Raw genomic sequence first — 19,385 nt, forward strand, 5'->3', positions numbered from 1 at the left:
TTAAAACATAAAGTCACATACAAAGAAATAAATCAGAGGTTGCTTTATATTTGGTTGCTTTATATTTGATGTGTCCTTGAAAGGATAGGCATTCCTTATATATATATATATTGCAACATCAAACACTGTGGTCACCACTCTTGTGAACAAGTGATCTCTGTGGATCTATTTTTTTTGCTTGTGTTTGTGATCACTGCAGGCATTTCAATAACAGTCAGGGGTTTTGAATGTATGAACACAGTCACTGTGAGTTTTCTGTTTGTATGTATGTATGAGTTGAATACAATGAGGCACATGAGGGATGCATCCCAGGGTGAAAATGGTTGACACTGCTCTTTTTGGTCTTATTACGGCTGGTAGCAATCAAAACAAAGCAACTTGACCCCTGGTGAGGTGCAATGGTTATGTATGTTTTCATGTTATTTTATTACATCATGACACAATTCATTGTTCAATCTTTTTAGGAAATATGCTGGTCCATAATGATGGTGCTTGAAAGACAAAGGATATTGTTTTTTTTTGATTTTAGGAAACTATGCTGGTCCATAATGATGGTGCTTGAAAGACAAAGGATATTGATGTGTTTGATGTACTCCCATTGGATTGTGGGATGTTTCTTGCAGGCTGGTATATGTAATAATGAACCATCAGTTTACTCCCAAAGTAACATTAAGACCTCTGTCACCGCAACCAATGGTGGTTGTATGTATGTAATATCCACTGTATTAAGAATCCAATATGCTATGCCAAATTTTCAAGTGTTTGACACAGAGGAATTGATTATCACACACATGATAATCAATCCCTCTTGGCCAGCAAGAAGCTTGGCATTTGTCACAGCGAACAAAACAATGTCTTGTCATCAACAAGAGACGCACACTTCTTGAGTGCATCTGTACATGTAGAGCACAATCTCAATGTTACTGTCAGGATAAACTACAAATGACAACCAGCCAGCCAAAGTCTGACATGACATGTGCACCTGATTTCTCAGACATGAGGTTCCATGAGGTTCTCCCTGGAGTGGAAGGTTATCCCACAATGCTTGTGCACTGTCCTATGCTCACCAAATGCTTTACTTAGAATGATCATCCAACATCCAACAGTTAATAAGCTAGTGATCCTTGTTTAGCCATTGATTGACATCCACCCTGATGACTTGTCTCCAGGCTTCTTGGGATGTTGAACTTCTTGGCCAAGTCTTATATATATATGTGTATCATGGTTGTCTAGGGTTGTTGTGTAGGATTCCAAGCTGGGCATAAATTGGGGGAAAGGGTGTCTCATGCCTTTGGAGCATTGCTTCATTTGGTTTTGTGAAAATGAATAAATAAATGGTTTATTAATTAAATTTATCAATCATGTCAAATCACATCAATACATTACATTACCACATGATCAAAAATACATTACATCAAAATCAAATAACTCAAGTACCACATATCCAACCTAATTCATCATACACATAGCTCAAACCAAGTACAATTCTACTTTTATCTCTGGTGTTCAGAGCTGCTAGACTCACACCTGTTTGCACAAGTCACAACTGTTTGCTGAGAACCCCGTTTGCTGGGGCTATGAGGTTTGGCAACTACCTTGCCTTGAATCAATCAGGGCCACCAACTGACCACACCCATGGGACCATTCTGGTGACTCGGACTTCTATGTCACTCAAATATCTTTTGTTGGAACCAAATACTTCACATTAGTTGAATTTCATGTTTTGTCTTTTTCTTTTTACTTTTATGTGCGTGTTATGAACATAGCATTTTGTCCAGAGATTTTACTGACAACTTTTGTCTACAATTAACCTAACCACATATTGTACCACTGAATGTAGTTATCAAATTCCTGATAACAGGAAGTTTTTCTTATTCATTCATCATTAAAACTTTCTCTATCAAAACACTTTACCCTCACATTTATCTCTCCGGATCAACTGCTCCTTTATAGATTATTGACTGATAAATTGTTGTTTGATCTACATGTGACCCTGTACTCATGTATATGTGTTCCACAAAAATGTAGATTTTTCCTCAACCAAAGAGGCATTATTATACATTATTATAAGCAAGCACATTTTTGACTCAAGCGCTGGGACTGTGTGCCACAGTCCCAACGAAATGGGTTTAGCCCATACATACCAATGCCACATGAAGTAAGTAGAAGATACAGTAAAGTGAAGGGTGGTCAATACTGGAGCTGCATGCTTTGTAACATAACTTTTGCATTGGGCCACCCTGCACCACAATCACAGGGGTTGGATTGAAGGTGGACATATCAACCTTCAACTTATGGTGAATTCTCAGCCCCCTAATGTCAACAGCTATATACCCTTGGGTTAACATGCCAACATTGGTCAACCCACCTAAGGCTTGGCTTCACTGTTGTGAATTGCGATATGTGATGGATGAAGAGCAAAACAACACACACACATTTGTTGAGTGGATGATCACGTAATGAGGCTTCACATTACATGGCAAGCAGCCCACACGGCACCTGACGTGAGAGGTTGATGGGTGATCATCACCACACAAGTGACCTTGTCTTATTATAACCTAACCATGTACACATTAAAATGGTATATGACCATTTTACCCTTAACATCAGCTCGTAATATCTTATTATGTTACAAATCTACTGCACATTACCATGTTTTGTCACATACACATTGGATCCACAAACCTATTCCCCAGGGTAATTAATTGGTTTGGGATCCATTTCAAACCAACCAGAAACCTGAAAAGAAACAAAACCAACCATGATATAGGACCACATACTTTGTTGGTCTCACTTGTTATGCAGAAAGCATGAAGGCCTGGAAACAACTATCAGTTGTGGTTTGCAACAAGTGTTTTCCTTGGTACGCACCTTCCTAATTACACCCACTATGACCACAGTAGGAAGCTGCTTGATCACATGGCAGCTTTCTGGGATTTTTAAGACCAAACACAGGCTGTTTTGTAAACCAGTCCTTTGGCACTCACTCAACCTACTTTTACCTTTTACCATTTTTTTGTGGACTATGATTAGAAAAAGTTGTTACACAACAATTGACAAAGTCAATTGACAAAGTGTACACAGTTTTTGTACCCTTTTGGCACAAAGGGATGTTACAAACAGTGAAAATACATGAAACAAGTATCTATTTGGATAAGAAAAATTGTTTTTTTTTAATTTGAATATACAGAAAATTCTATTCTTGGAAAAAGATATCTCATGAAGTGAAACAAGAAAAAATGCAAGAGAAGAGATACCTCATGGACAAAAAAAAACAAGGGTTTTTTTTGTGAAGATAACAAGACAGAAAGATATTTTTTGAAAGGAAATATCAAGAGTTAAAGCGATGTAAAGGAGTGTGATAAAGGCAACCTGTGTTGCCTTTCTGGTCCATTTCAACCTACGAATCAATCCACCTCAAACTTCAAATCATATTCAATCCTCCGGGTTAACAGGTGGAGATTCAACCGGATAGTAAGGAGGTGGTGGGGTCATCCCTAAGCTACGACAAAAGTGGTTGCATTCGTGTGTGGACGCAAATACTTGCAAGCCAGCTGTTGAAGGATTCTGTAGAAACCAATCGCGCCTGTGTTCCATAATGTAAGAGCCGTCGAAACGGGTCAGTTGAGGACAATTGAGACTGTGACTTACTCAATACAAACAACAAAAACTCACGTATTATCCTCCATAGCTAAATCAGTAATGACGGACCCATCACCACGGAACCCGTAGATTAGGGCTTGGTGGTGATGATACTCGTATGTCCAGTGCGTGAAGCATTCAAAGAATCGCCCGAGATAGTTTGGAGCCCGATGTAGAGGGCCAAACTGGAAATCAGAAGTTATGAAAGCAGGAGTACTTTCTACCTTCTCACGGAGATTGAACCACCGTGTGGAGCTAATGTTCGAACCTTTGGCATTGAACAAAATAAAGTTCTGGACGATCTGGGGGCAGAAGATGGAATATTAGTCAGTTTTTGTGTGGGTGTGGGGTGATTAGTTGACTAATCGCGCACATGCAAATGACAAAGCACACGAGATAGTGCTCCGGTGAATTCGACTTGTTCGAAAAGGGCTGGTATGAACTTTTGGAGGAGGCATTCCGCGTGAGCGTACATCTGTGCAAATCGCATATGATTGTGGATGTTATCCTTTCTAGGATGGAGGGCACAGGCATCTAATGGTATGTTGTTGGCTCCCTTGTGCCACACTGCAGGGTATGTGTAACGGCCGTCCCATGAGAAGCGATGGTTGTTTTGGTCGACATCGATGTTGAAAGAAGTACAAGCCCATTTGTACTTCAAGGCGTCTGGGGTCCGCCGGGTGATACCGCCTCGTTCCGCGAGGCCAAAGACCCGGTTGGATCTCAAGCCAGCTTTGTCTTTGTTGTTGGTTGAAACGAGATTGTCCTCCGGTTGGTCAAAAGGCAGTGCCTTCCAACCGAGGTCCTCAGAGGAGGTGAAGCATTTAGCAGGTGATGCTGAGGGGTGGGAGTGAAAACGGAAGATCAATCAGTGAAAGGACCTAATCCAAACTGGTCGATTTTGAGGAGTACCCACCAAATTGAAAGGACGTGTTAAGGTTCATCATTCAAGTTTGTAGCGGCAGAGATCAGGAACAAAAACAAACAACGACAGATGTCAGAAGTAATCGGAGGGGATGAGGTGTAATGGGGTTGGCGTATGCGGCGATCGCAGGTCAGAGGGAAAGGTGGAATATTCACAGGCGGAGAGAGCAGGTCAAATGAGATGGGAGAGGCAATGTGGAATCAAGGAATCAAATGATACCGTTAAAGAGAGCGGTTTTATGATGTTTGGAAAAAAGGGTCAATGGACCAAAAGGGTCAAGGAGATTCAGATTGCATGTGAGTCGCACAATAATCCACCACACTGAGACCCCAGCCCATCATCAGGTTGGAAAAAAAAACAAGAAAACAGACGTTGCGAGGGCTTTCACATCCTGATGGTTGACTAGATTAATGTTTGGTACTGGGTGTGGGTGTTTCAGGGTGTCGTCGGCGCTTCTGCAACACCCGTTTAGGACTGCCAAGGCCATGCTCGCCTGGATTGTTTGCATTGAGACCTAAGCTACTGACCATGTTGAATTCCTTCTGAAAATTCCTCCGGGTCCATGCCACGGTGATACTGTCGCTGGTGATTGTACCCGCTTCTGGCCATTGATTGACCCAGGCCTGCATCCGTTCTAGTCCAACTAAATCAACCCAGGCTGCATAGCGATAGACAGTTTTGTCGTGAAACGTGTAGTTGCTTCCGTATTGCTTGATCCATAGGGATATACGAGCCTTGCGCCGCGGTGGAACCCCGGCTGACGTGTACCAAGCAAGCAGTGAAGATACCAAAGTATCTTCACCAGGCCACTCTTTCAACGCGGCACCTTGTGTTTGTTGTGGCATGAAGTGTGAGGGCGAGATGATGTACCCTTCGACCTGGCAAAACATGCAATGTTGGGCATCATCAACATTGTTGTCCTGATCAAAAGCTAACAAACTCATACCTCCTTGTCGACTTGACCAAATAATGCCGGGTCCAAATGAGAATATAAGTCGTCGAAATTGTGAAGGGATTCCGGGGTTGATGGCATGGGTGCAGGTTGTGGTGGCTCTAGCTGTTTGGGCGGAACGGTGTCAGAGTCAAGTTCCAGATTGACTGGCGCCTGGCCAGATGGAGGGGTGTATGATGTTGATCGTGGTTCTGGATCTGGAGGATCACCATCCGACCTGTTGGTAGTGCTGGTCACCTGTACGACACTCGCTGGGGCAGCGGGTCCGGAGGGTGTCGAACTTCTGGGAACCACCGGTTTCCCCATGCCAAGTCCTTCAAGGACATCACGGACCTCGTCGGTGAGGTAGGCACGCTGGTTGGGTACGCACAAGACCAGGTTCCTCGAGGTTTGGGTGTAGCGATGAGGAAGATTTACTGGGATCTCCCGCTAAAAACCAAACATAGACAAACGTTTGGATCAGGTCTTTTGGGATGGATTAACGAACAGCGCAAAGAACTTACCCATTTGTGAATTGACTCTTCCCATACTAGCAGCTGACCCTTCCAATTTGTTCCAGCCGCCGCTTGAGCCTCACGTAGCAGAGACTGACAGCTATTGAGAATGGCCACAGGCCACTCCTCAAAAAAGTGAGAAATCACGGGACTATCGGTACCCTGTAACCGGTTAAAATGTCAGTTATGCAATGGGTAAAATGATAGATTGATTCATAAGTGACTTACGTGTGTAACAAGATGGAGGCTGACTACCTTCCCTAAATCGATTCAAGGGGTCGAAGCCTTTCGAACAGCCTCCGCGTGTTTGAGACGAGCCGCGGTCAGAACAAGCATGCCATCATCGGTGAGAACACGTCCGACTCTGCCAATGCTCTGCGCACACTGAGCCGGAAGGACCTTTGGACGCTTGGGCACCACGGGCATTTCGTCGAACTTGGCGGATGTGAAGGTGGACCGAGGAACTACCGGTGGCGTGTCAATGACTCGATGAACATAACATTGTCCAGGGGTGCCATATTCAAGGCAGCACTGCACATTTGGGGGCAGATCAGGCAGATCAGTCAGCGAAGGTCAGTGAGGTATTGCCAAACCCAACGATCTGAACTGACCGATTTACAGAATCAAAGGGCACATCCGGCATGCCCGGCCTTCTTATGTTTATTAGCTGTGGGTCCTATGGTTGGGCGAGTACATTCGAGGCCTGGGCCGGCTCGTTTGGGTTGTTTGAAAGTCTTTGACTGGCTCTCGTTAGGGCTGGTGCGAGGGGCCACTGGTAAGCCACGGATGTTCACTGGGGGTCCGTAGGCTGAAAGATCAAAAGATATGGGGTAAGGTGCCCCAGCGTTGATGCATCCAATTTTGTGTATCAGTTGATTGAGCTTGAAAGTACGGTAATAATGCGTAGTGTTTGGGCACTGGGGTCAAGCAAGGATAACGAAAGGTAGAATAAAGTATTAGGACGGCGAGTTCGATCAAGATCAAACTAAAAGGAATCTACTTACTTTTACATTAACAGTATCTTTTTCTTCGTTGTCGGAAAGATAAACCAGCGAGCGAGCGTGTGGAGCAGGGCACTCAGGACATGCAAGGCCCACGAGACCTTTATGTGCTGGGAGGGGTAAGGTGGGATGCGAGGGTATTTGCCGATATCTTGCACCGATATAAGGGTTTCCGACCATTGCGTGCGAGGAGGGTGGTTTGAACGGATAAGGAAAGGCGAGGATGGTGGTGCCATTGAGTGATAAAATGAGATACATTGGCCATAGACTTGAAAAAGTTGACAAAAGGGGTGTTTCATGTGAAAAAAAATTGAAGGAAGATATCCCAATGAGGACAGCACACATCAAGTCTATGGCTTTTGCGAGGTGCTTAGATTGGGCACAAAGCCCCGTGCGCAGCATGTGAGTACGGACCTCCCTCACTACAGGCATCTGGGTAATACACGTATGCCAATGCCCTGATGCTGTATTCTCATGGGTGTATTCTCACATGAGAATTCTCACAGAATGTACGATTCCCCGATGCTCCCCGTACACTCATGTGGCTGATCACAATGATTGGAAGTGATGTTGCCAAGAAAATTGCTTCAAAACGACTACCCTTAACTTAACAAAGTCCCTCTCGCTAAATTAACAACTACCCCGACTGATAGGCTCTGTGACTACAGAAATGAAACACGCTCCTCAATCGAGGGGCTACATAATGAGCTCCCCATGTTAAACAGTTTCTCGTCATCGGCACTTACACCATGAAGACAAGAAGGCCCGCCTTGTCGTGAACTGTTCAAGGAAGGATCCGAGCCAAGCGCCCATGATCTCGTGGATCCACGTGAACCAACCCCCAATGCGGGCTCTCATGATTGTGCAAATGTGCAAACGTGACCACCAGTCATTAAGAGTGGGTATGCCTACAGTGCGACCAAAGTAAATCCAAAGGCTGGTCAGAGGTGAGTATCACGATTCACCGTCTCTGAAAGGCTTACTTTTGCCAGATAAAAGCGCTCTGTTTGAAGCTCAAAGTTCCCATCATTATCAATCATCATCTGATATTAATTTTACTTGACTGAGACTGGATCTCATTCAGCTATCACAGAATATACCTTGTGATTACTCCCTTATCTTTTTACTTACTCTTATAGTCAATTACTTACCTCACCTAATTTTTCCCTCTGAAACCCCTTTGCTCCTCCAGAATAAGATTTTCACTGAAGCTATTATCCTCAGAACGGAACTTGTCAAATCCAAACCATATTAAGATGGTCAGTTTTTGGAGTCTTACAAAATAATTTTTTGGCAACTTGTAAATGTTGACATGCAGTTTTCACGTTTATTTGCGCTAGATGTCTCAATGGTCTTTCAAACTCCTTGCGGTATTTTTGAGCCTCATTGCAATTATTGCACCCATTGCCGAAGGCAGAAGGATGTCACCAGGAAACGGCCATGGGGGACCACCAAGTAGGACTGCACCAAAGATACCCAAGTGTGGCCCAGCTGCTGCAAGGTGTAAGACAGGAACACCTTCATGTTCAGGTACAAGACCAGTGTGTAGCCAGGGGGGTGAATTTATTAAGTGTACGGTTCCACTGATATGTGCATAGCCGAGGTCCTTTCATCCAAGAGAGATTTGCTAGTGATGATTCATTCAAAATAGAATCCTCAGGCTCAATTGTGCGTGTTTGTCTCATGTTGTTGGATTGGATGAGGAGTCCAGTCAGATTGACCTGAGTAAGAGTGAGGTTACAATAGAAGCTTCCCTTGAAAAATTCGCATCTTTTGTTATTCTGAAACTCATATACATACGCACACGTAAGCTGGAACGGAGTAAACACGCCTGATGCGCACCTGTGCTGACGCCTTTGAGGAATTGAGTGTGGCGCGGTGGTTTGGCACGAGACTCTGAGTTCGTTATGATACAGACATGTTGATTAACGCAAGACGGCCCCGGAGGGTCTGACTCCTAACTGCTACAACCAGACAAACCCGATGGGGTGGTCACTAAACAATTAAGATCAAGTATATAAAAAATATGTCCCAGAAACGGGAGGGATGGCGGGAAACAAATTTTATAAAGTTTTTAAAGAAGCTAAGATAGTCAAAGACAGTAACTGAGCTAAAAAACCGTTGATAATAGATGTGGATGATGCAAATAATCAGAAACGAAATTTGTAAAAGAGATAGAAGATCATACAAAAAGTACCGAAGTAAGTACATGGTAAAGAGCTACAGAATACGTCACACTGTGCTTATCCAAAGTGTTAGTAAGATCTTCTATAGATGATGAGGAGCGTCTTTCACAGAACAAACGAATCGTCTTTACAAAGCCAGCTCCCGCCTTCCTCTATTCCAATTCGTTAAAACGAGTTCCAACTACAAGGAATTGAGTGTGGCGCGGTGGTTTGGCACGAGACTCTGAGTTCGTTATGATACAGACATGTTGATTAACGCAAGACGGCCCCGGAGGGTCTGACTCCTAACTGCTACAACCAGACAAACCCTTCCACCCGCTAAATAAATGACCGGATGATGGTAAAAATAAAGAACTCTTGATGGGGAGAGCGGGATGAAAGACCGCGTGAAGGGTGTGTTACCGGTTATGAAGGTTTTTAGACTAAAAACCCAGCGAAGGAACGTGGCAAAAATCAGACTCAGCACAGAGACGCGTTCAAGACATGAGCGCTTACTGGCTGGACCAAACAGCTTACTAGCGGGCTAGAAGGTTTGGTGGAAATGTACGAACTTGATCTGTAAGAACTGAGAACGACATGGGTTAGCGAAAGTCTTTTTAAAGGCAGTCAGCGGAGCTAACGTACCAAACGCTGGTATATTTGGTGTGGACCAGAATATAAGTCACCTTAAGTCAGAGTGCGATCACTGGACTGTAGGGACGCAAAAGAGAGTTAGCCTCTGAAGTATCAAAAAACTCGACGAGAATTTTGACTGGACTCACGAGAGATGAGCCAGGAAATGAGATCTGCTCTCCGATTGTTGCACCCGACAAAAGTACATGTTTGCGGGACGCGAGGAGGTTCAAGACGGGGTGGCCTCGGACATAAGCTCGATAAGCGTCTGAGGACCATCTACCCATGGTTTGAATGAAGTCGAAAGGCATCCCGGCTTGGGCTAAGGCGGTTGCGCCACCCGAGCGAAGAGAGTGTCCTGAATGAGTGCCACCAAAGATGATATCCAGGCGATTGATGACCCAGGAGAAGGTAGGAAGAGAGCCATTTTCTCGGATTAACCAGTAAGGATTGCTGGGAAAACAAAGGTCCCTGTTGATGGTATAAGTCATGAGGAAATTGAGGGGACAAGTATATTCTCCTTTGCGATGGTAAATGGCGACTTTATTACTTTTGTATTTCCGGTCGCCCTTATGGTATGGAAGAATGTAGGTTGCCACCGTGCCGCAATTCGAAATCTGGAGGGAGGAACGTCGAATATATTTGCGAGGGTTACGACAAGAGATATTGTCAGGGTCTGTAAGTTCACCTAGACGATGAAGACCAGCGAAACCTAAAGTAATAATGGTGTTAAATAACTGATCGTCAAACGTGGAGTTGAAAAATGAGGCGCATAAACCGATGTCGCGAAGGGTCATTGGGTTGGCCTGATGGGTAGGGACCGAAAAAAGTTTTTCGATGGCCTGGAGGGAGCGACGGACGCGGGAGGAGGCTCTCGCCTCAACAACGAAAGGAAATTCGTCCTGGAGAAGTTGAGTGATGCCAGTGAGGTAGACGTAGACCGAGCCAGGTTTGATTTCTCGGCCGACGACTGAGATAAAGTGAGAGAGGTTTACTTCATTCGGGATGAATTCGGTATTTTGCTCTAGACAGAAAGATCGGAATTTATTCACTCCTGATTGATACTTTGAGACTGTGGCAGGTTCAAGTCGTCTAGAGATGTCCTGCTGATTGAGCGCTTCGCGCTCAGCAAAAGAGAGAACCGTCGATTTGACCTTCGGAGCTTTGGGCATTGAAAGGACGGTTGCGAGAAGGAAGATGAAACTTGAAACCCCCGTCGATTGAGGGGTCAATGTCGGGAAGGAAGGAATGAACGATTCCTGGAATCAAGATTTTGGTTTCCTTGATTCGAGCTCTTGAGAGATGATCAGCGATGACGTTTTTGTCACCTGCGAGGTGCCTTACCTTTATATCTAGATTGTATTTCAGCATGACGGAAACCGCGTGCCTGAAAAGTAATCTAGCAGTAGGACTAGGGCGGTGAGAATTAAATAAGGCACACACAGAGGTGTTGTCCGAAAAGATGACAACACGGTTGATCGGCCTTGACGACGGTAAAATGAATGAAGGTGTAAGGTCGATTGCAGTGACAACTGAGTACAGTTCGGCCCAAAAATTCTCACGAGAAGGTGCAGGAAGAGGCTTGCTCCAGGCTCTTTTCAATTTTGGGCACCAGATACCCATGCCCGTAGGGCAGGCGTCGCAAATGAAGGTGATGTCGGCTAGCTCAAGGTTCCAAAAAAGGGATTTCAACATCAACCTACCCGGCCATAGTTCGAGGGTGTTTGCCAACCAAGTGAGGTCCTCGGTAACTTCCTTGTTGCGTGGAACATGAGCGTTGCGGATCTTCTTGCCAGCTATCTTATCCCATGAGGATTGGATAGCCCATCGTCCTAAAGGAAACATGTTGACTGCCCAATTGGCCCAGCCAGTGATGCGTTGCCAAGCTACAAGAGGTTGAGAAGGGGGAATAATAAAGGATCGGAGAGCTTTGACGAGACCGTCTTTTTTCTCGGAGGGAAGTGAAACTGACAGAGCATCGCAATTTATTGCGTGTCCAATGACATCAAGTTCAGAACCAAACACTTGTTTGGGCCAGGCCCAAGGGATGTTAAGGAAATCGAAAAGTTCCAAAAACTTGGCCTGGTTTAAAGGTATCGAATGATCCTTGAAAGTAACTAGTTCTGGAGGACTAACGCCCCAGGAATCATCCATGTAAGCATTCAACTCTTTGATACCAAATATGTAATAGGCGATCCATAGAACTAATGAGAAAAAACTGCACCATATGTGGGGAGAGGCGGCGGAGCCGAAATTGACACAGCGATCGACATGTAATTTCCCATCAATCCTTACAATTTGACGATATTGCCATTGAAGATGAACTGGTAATATCCTGAAGGCAGAGTCAACATCAGATTTCCAAATAAGGGATCTTTTGTTAAAATGATGGCGTCGTAACAAAAAAGGAATCAAAGACGCAATGCTGTCTAAACGGATAGCGATGTTTGATCTATCGATGAGACTATTTGGGGAAGGATTACCATAGCTCATATTAGTACAAGTCCTGATCTTGCCGGAAACTGCATTCGTAGCTAGGCAAAGGGGTGAGATTTTCATGCCGGGTTGAAGAGACTGAAACCCAGGTGAATAACGGCCAAGAGCCATCTCCTTATCACGAGTCGTTCTGAGACAGGCCTCCTCTTCTTCTCCAGAGGCATGATTCTTAGGATTTGTAGTTTCGTCCGAAGGTTTGTCCGAGCAAGGCCAAAATCCGTCTGTAAGGCCGAGAAGAACGGAATCCACAAAAGGGCGATTTGGGTGATTTCAAAGGAGGAAACGGAAACGTCAAACATTGATAGGAGAAACAATTTTGAAAATATCAGGGCGTCTTCGGATAGCTCTAGCAGCGTAGGTATCAGAAGCCAGAGGGGGAGCGGAGGGGAGGGGTCTGGCGGTTAAGGAAAAGTCGACTGAGGCTGAAAAGCCATCCACCAGAGAATCGACCTCCATATTGCGCAGGAACCTGCGCCCGTTGGGCTCATCCGTGAGCGCGGCCTCCTCGATGATGCTCATCGCATCCCAACTTGTTGCAAATGTCATGTTGTTGGAGGCATGTGTCGGCGGTGAAAGGACAGACGTTAGCGTTCCAATTGTTGCAAGGCTGGTCACGATCATCAACGCCAACAGTACTTTTGATAGGATAAGGCGGAAAATCTCGTTTTGTCTTCTTCTTGGCTTTCTGGCCAGAATCTCGATTAGAAGAGTTTCCGGAGTTCCAATTTGTGGGCTGCCGATTCGATGATTGACCGGAATTCCTGTTAGAGGAAGCTTTAGGTTGAGGTTGGTAGGAGCTTCTGGAATTTGACTGAAAACTTTCTTTTTTGTCGTGAAGGTTTCGGCCTTGGAAATCTTGAGTTCAGGAACGTCGTAATCGCCCCAGGCGATAGAAGGCCGTTGAGCAAACTCATATCGAACTTCTTCATCGTAGGCTTTAACAGCTTCCCAAGGTACTTTGGAGGAATGCTTGATGAGACCCGAGATGTAATCGAAATAGGCTTTGATTGGATGCCTGACCGAATAGAAAGCCGCCAAATAGGCATGTCGAAGAACTTCCATGACCTGAATGAAATCGGAGAGGTTTTCGACTTCACGAGGTTCAACTGTGCCCTTGACGTCCATCTTCCTGGACTTCCTGCTGAAGACAAAGACTTCGTTGGAAGGTCTTGAAGACATTTCTCCAAACAGCTTGTTAAGATCGATAACCTTGTATTCCGAAAGGTCCTGAGTAAGAGAAGTAGGCCAACTAGAGGGTTTATTTGGAGATGAATTAAAAAGGGTGACACAATTGTCGATGTCCTTTTTATATCGAACCACCAACTGTTGAAGTGAAATCGCGGTGGGAGAGGCCTTAGTGTTGGCCAATTCTCTGATAGGTTTTGAGAATAAAGGAGCCGAGGTCGAGGCCCTTGAAACTGGTGGGGAAACAATTCCCGGATTACCAAGCTCGCTATCAGATGAGTCGGGATCAGATTCAAAAGGAGGAGTGTGAGGAGAGTCCACCTTTCGTTCTTGGGGAAGGGGAGGAGACGAAATCCTTCTACCCTTGCCTTTGTTGCGGGACGCAGACCTAGGTGGAGTGGCCATAGGCCAAGGAGCTGTCGGATTGGGGATTGGGAGACCCCTGCGATCCACTCGCTGTTGAAGAGAGCGAGGATTCGGAGGCCCTTGTGGAGAAGGGCCCCGAGAATGCCTGAAAGGACCAGGACTTTTTGGTAGTGGCAAGGAGGGAACTCGAGAACGAGATTTCCTCTCGCGTCGTCTAGCGTTTCCGGCACCCAAGGGTTGAATTCGGGAAGCCAAGGGAGAACGAGACCGCTGGGAAGGAGGCGGGGGGTTTTTAACGACATCGTCAGGTCGGTCATCCTTGCTAGAAGAAGCAATGATGCCTGAAGTCGCAGGGACGGAGGAAGAGGCGACAGCGTTTTGAGAAACCCTTCTTGATGAAGAAATTTCCGCCAACTTGTTCGTGATATCTGATAAATCATCGAGGAGCCCTTTGTAGGGGCGGTAGAGGGGAACGTCGGTGTGAGGCACTGGGTAGGAAGCATCCAGCACGACAGGTTCATGTGAGAGAATTTCGCCAACCGGGGGGGGAACACCACCAACTTTGAAGACGCGACGTCCAGCTCGGCGGTCCGCTTCAATGGCGATTCTTGCGATAGCAGAGAAATGGAATATGAAATGTGGATCGGAGGGAGAAAACCTCTTCGTGACTTGGTCACGAAACTGCCACATCGACACTTTACTACTGCCGCCGATTCTCTCGCAGAAGTTAAGAAAATCATCGATTTTATGAAAGTGCGACTCGAAGCTATTGATAACATCTTGTCTAGCAGTACCATCCATAATATTAACAAAAACAAATTTTATAAAGTTTTTAAAGAAGCTAAGATAGTCGAAGACAGTAACTGAGCTAAAAAACCGTTGATAATAGATGTGGATGATGCAAATAATCAGAAACGAAATTTGTAAAGAGATAGAAGATCATACAAAAAGTACCGAAGTAAGTACATGGTAAAGAGCTACAGAATACGTCACACTGTGATTATCCAAAGTGTTAGTAAGATCTTCTATAGATGATGAGGAGCGTCTTTCACAGAACAAACGAATCGTCTTTACAAAGCCAGCTCCCGCCTTCCTCTATTCCAATTCGTTAAAACGAGTTCCAACTACAAATACCAGTTCTTTATGAATTGCATTCGGAGAAACTGCGGACTCCGAATGTTAAGGTCAGAGAGCTTACACTAGATTGATTAGCTTGAAATCTTTTGAAATCCACAAGTTCAACTTTCCATTTCAATTTCAACTCGATCAAAGGTTTGAAAAGTTGAAATCAGATCGATGATTAAATCTATGTTGATTGTCTTAAGGTGGCTATATCTATGAAACCAAGATTGGATAGTTGAAGAATTCAGTCTTGTTTAGAGAAATGGATGAGTTGTTCAATCCTTCATTATCGCTCTCGCTAAGAGCCATCGTACATACATGCATAAATTGCAGCTAGCCTTTATGTTGTAGTAAAATGGCAAAAGAGGAGAATTCCTTCCAAGACAGAGAATAGCGATCACCCTAGATTTGATTTGAGTTAAGGAGGATAAGTACGAATCATCACCCTGATTGCTTAGACGATTGGTGTGCGTTATCAAAACATTTTCTAGTTGAGTTCAAGAAGGCCGGAGCCGAGTTGGAAATCAAGGTGAGATAGTACATAATTCATTTCAGGCAGGGAAAAGAGACCACTCCTTTTTTCACGTAACTCATCACGTGAACCTAAAGCTCTTTATTGAAATCATGCCAAGATTGAGTGGTACCTTAAAAAACTTTTCGCTTGTCTCTTTGTGATCTCTCTCTCTTTACTTCTCTTGACCATTGAGATCCCAAATCGAATTCCATCAGATTGTTTCAATTACATATCATCATCAACTTTACCGCATATGTTGTCCGTTAAAAACCCTACAGCCTTCGGGTTCCATCTCATCAGTCTCTTGAGTCTGTCTCATTCAGTATGGCAGATCTATCAGCCAGGTAAGCTTGTGAAGGACCACTTTGAAGCAAACTTGTGGTAGTCATTTAGGACATAAAGAATTGATAGATGAATGCAACATTCCATGACGTAGGTCCAATGTCTTCACATTTTGATACCCTCTTTGGAGGTCGTTCTAATTTCTTAACACTATGGGGGTCAGTCATTCAATTTACTTTACTTCATTTAAGCCTTTATTGATTCACCAAAACCTGCTATAGTCTTGCTTCCTCTTGGATGGTGTTTGCCCTCAAGCTTTTCCTTCACTTCAAATCAAGCAAACCAGGTTAGTATCATCAATAAGAATTCAAAGTCCTATCACTGAATCCGGTATAGCTTCCAATCTTTATATTCGCTAAAGAGACCCCTTTGATTCTTCCAAACCCTCGTGACCGTTTTCCCACATCCCTTTATCATTTCTCGATGAATGCGTGTTTCCTCATGAAGGTTTTTTGGAAAAATTTCACGCGGCTCTTAATTTGATCGTACTCTCAGTAGAGTCCTCAATCACTTTCATTTATTGGTCCGTGTTAGCCTGCAAACCAGATTTAGTAAGCCTTTTCTGACTCATCTCGACGTGCTGTTCAAAATAGACGACTGACTTCATTCCGGATGAAATTGATCCATCAGATGATTCCTGAGCCTGCTCTCGCACCACCTCTAAATCTCGATCTTGCCTTACATCTCTATCCAGCGTTATTTCTTTGGTTGGATCATCTCTTCTTTGCCTCCACGACATCTTCTAGTACACCTACCCTTTTAATCGCTTTCTTTGGGTTCTTATACACTTCCTGGATCGAATTTTCTTCTGCATATGGAAACGATTACCAATGTCAGTCTTTACTTATCCTCATGCTCTCATTATTCATCTCATTTTTATCAAAGACACTGACTCATGACACGGTTCTGGATGGGTTTTTCATGTGTACCATTCCAATTGTCGACATGATCAAGTTCCTTACCCATTCCTTACCATAGCTGACCGTCCTGCACGTTATGTCATCTACGCGAGTTCAATCTTTGTTACTCGGTTTTTCCATTTTGTAGCTACTTCAGCGCAACGACAAGTTCGGTCCAGGTGAAGGACGGATTTAGTATCCTATCAAGAAGTGTGAAGTCGACTAGGCTTTAGAACATAATTATCTACATTAATCTCAACTTTGTTCACTGGACAATTATTTTCCAACAAATGTTGTACTCTTATTGCATCTTTGATTTTTCAAAGTTTATAAAACTTTCAACTTTAAAACAGAATGAAAACAGAATTTTATGAAAAACGATCTGTAGCTCATAAGTTCAAAGAAGGACACCACATCATGTTTAGGACTTGAAAGCTCCCATAAGGAGGTTGAGTGCGGCGCTCGCCGCCCATTTGGCTAGTAGAGCTATAAATCCAGAAATGGACTTGATTGAACTTCAATGAGATAGTTGTAACTCAGGATGTAGATATCACAGGCTGAGGCAAATTGAGATGAGATCAGTGGAGGCTGTTTTTCATTGTAGTAGAGGTATAGAGGACCGGAGAAGGCAACCAAAACATGGGACTTAGGTCAGGCAAAGGCATTAATTTTTGATGAAGCAGGCATGACAAAGGGGTGTGGCCCTTTTGCTTTATTATCATAGAGGAAAATCCCCACAAGCAATCAAACAGCTTGCTACATTGATATCGTAGCAAAACAAAGGAATGATTTGCAAAATACCAGTCACAATGTGTTCAAGTGAAGATGACAAGGTATACCAGTCCCTGCATGTCTACCCCAGTAGTCATGTCCAACTCAGTCCATTCCATCATTTGAGTTTTGAATTTATTTCATTGCTTTGAAAGTATACTACTAAGGTATGTTCAGACGGCAAGCTCCCGCTGGGCAGGCTGAGAAAATATAACCTAGTCAGTCAAACATGACTTTCATGTCAAAATGAGTCAAACCAAGGAACTTACTAGTTCTTTTGTTAGAAATCACCCAAGGAGTAGAACGATGGAAGAATAGTCCCCTTTATGGTCAGCTTCTATCTGCAACGGTGAAGCTAAAGAGTTTCTTGAAAGAGATCTATATGTCATATCTACTCACGGATCCTGGATGTCAAAACATCGAGCTTTCTGACCCTGTCTAGGTTCAGCGCAACCTGATGAAAAAAAAGATTCAATATTGAGATTGTTTATGAGCGGTTGATGATTAAAAAACAGGCTTACCATATCCGACAAAAACTCCATTTGGCATCAATTTCTCATAATTAGGACATGATATATTTTGATGGGATTGCTTTAAATTTGCTAGTGGAACGTCGTATTTGGCCTCAACACATTGCAAACCCACTATGTCATACAATGTCATCAGTACATTAACATCCTGTTGCAATCATATCAGGAGATTACAACTTACGAGGCACATTGGCCTTACAGCCCTCACACGCATAGTCATCAGTGGTATGCTTAATGGTACACACTTTGGAGAAAAGTTCGAAAGGTTTTTGTTAATGTTCAGTTTTCTGTGAGTAGATGATCGTCTTTACTCACTTCCTTGAGTTTTTCCATTGGCTTCAGGACGCACGCGATACCCAAAGGAACAGGTGACTGCATTCTTAAGAGGAGGTCCTAAGCATACGACGGATGTTGAACAATACACGAACAGTAAAACCAAAATGGCTCCGGAAAACATGCTAAAACTATCTTTTCTTTGGATCAACTCTGTGGGTGCAACGGAAAAGTAACAAAGTGATTTTCAAAGTCTGTGAATATCTTGCTGATTATCAGGAAATCTGACCGGCAGATTAAACAGATTGAAAAAAGTTGTAATCAATTTGGCTCGATTAGTGTGCACTTGGATCTTATTGGTGAGTAATGAGAGGAAAGCATATGGCTCTTCAAGGCCCGGTATTTATACACTCGATGCTGAGCCAACGAAGATTGACTCACTGTACCTAGTCCAATGAGTGTCGTATGGCCACCTCAGGGTTCGAGTTGATCGAGGTGCAACAACCAACAGCTCAGGTCTCGGTGAACGTTTGCATCATTTCGGTCATCGACGTGACGATTCCTAAAGATAGTCAGCATTCCTATCTTTCGAGTCTCTAGATAGCTTGACCACGGTTCAACTTGAATGATCCGCAACTGGTACATAGCAATGGATCACGCGAATTCTCGAACGCGTCCGCTACCGATATGTCATGGTCTTGACGGTGTCACCGGTCCTCATAGGTCTCCAATGAACTGATCAACACTGACGGCACGTCGTTCAGAGCCGGTCGTGAAGCTTAACGTCTTCCGTGCGTCGAGATAGTCAAGAACTTCTCATTTGGAGTCGAAGAATTTTCTGGCTGCCACATGTCACTGGCACTCATAGTGTGTTGCATTTTTCGCCAGAACGAGTGCTGATTGTATTCCTCAAAGCTCACATCGTTGCATGTCACTACCCTACAGTCAATCCAATTTTGCTTGTCCAATCGGATTTTATTTATTTATTTTTCACTGCAATACAGGTGATTCTATAAGCATAAAGATATGAGTCATATGCTTATGCTGGAGTTGTGAGTCTGACCAACCACAGCTG

General features: G+C 44.0%; 4 protein-coding genes across 4 annotated transcripts; 1 reads left to right on the forward strand and 3 right to left on the reverse strand.

Annotated features, from left to right (window-relative positions):
- Positions 1–3,435: 3,435 nt before the first annotated feature.
- On the reverse strand, positions 3,436–7,194 carry MELLADRAFT_88616 (uncharacterized protein; the record flags this gene model as incomplete). Its single annotated transcript, XM_007412090.1, has 9 exons — positions 3,436–3,586; positions 3,676–3,944; positions 4,016–4,447; positions 5,095–5,445; positions 5,514–5,948; positions 6,023–6,175; positions 6,308–6,498; positions 6,648–6,930; positions 7,018–7,194. 9 exons carry the CDS (start codon positions 7,192–7,194, stop codon positions 3,436–3,438), a joined length of 2,442 nt encoding a protein of 813 aa, XP_007412152.1.
- Positions 7,195–8,270: 1,076 nt separating this feature from the next.
- Positions 8,271–8,612, forward strand: MELLADRAFT_124482 (uncharacterized protein; the record flags this gene model as incomplete). The annotated part of the gene is made up of 2 exons (XM_007411956.1): positions 8,271–8,273; positions 8,355–8,612. The coding sequence occupies 2 exons, from the start codon at positions 8,271–8,273 to the stop codon at positions 8,610–8,612; spliced, it is 261 nt and encodes an 86-aa protein (XP_007412018.1).
- A 3,987-nt stretch (positions 8,613–12,599) lies between these two features.
- On the reverse strand, positions 12,600–14,660 carry MELLADRAFT_108223 (uncharacterized protein; the record flags this gene model as incomplete). The annotated part of the gene is made up of 1 exon (XM_007412089.1): positions 12,600–14,660. One exon carries the CDS (start codon positions 14,658–14,660, stop codon positions 12,600–12,602), a length of 2,061 nt encoding a protein of 686 aa, XP_007412151.1.
- A 3,009-nt stretch (positions 14,661–17,669) lies between these two features.
- Positions 17,670–18,494, reverse strand: MELLADRAFT_88618 (uncharacterized protein; the record flags this gene model as incomplete). The annotated part of the gene is made up of 6 exons (XM_007412088.1): positions 17,670–17,707; positions 17,777–17,829; positions 17,907–17,961; positions 18,029–18,151; positions 18,219–18,281; positions 18,353–18,494. 6 exons carry the CDS (start codon positions 18,492–18,494, stop codon positions 17,670–17,672), a joined length of 474 nt encoding a protein of 157 aa, XP_007412150.1.
- Between the last annotated feature and the right edge of the window lie 891 nt (positions 18,495–19,385).

The sequence above is a fragment of the Melampsora larici-populina genome, assembly GCF_000204055.1.
Source record: "Melampsora larici-populina 98AG31 unplaced genomic scaffold MELLAscaffold_28, whole genome shotgun sequence".
NCBI classification, from domain to species: Eukaryota; Fungi; Basidiomycota; class Pucciniomycetes; order Pucciniales; family Melampsoraceae; genus Melampsora; species Melampsora laricis-populina.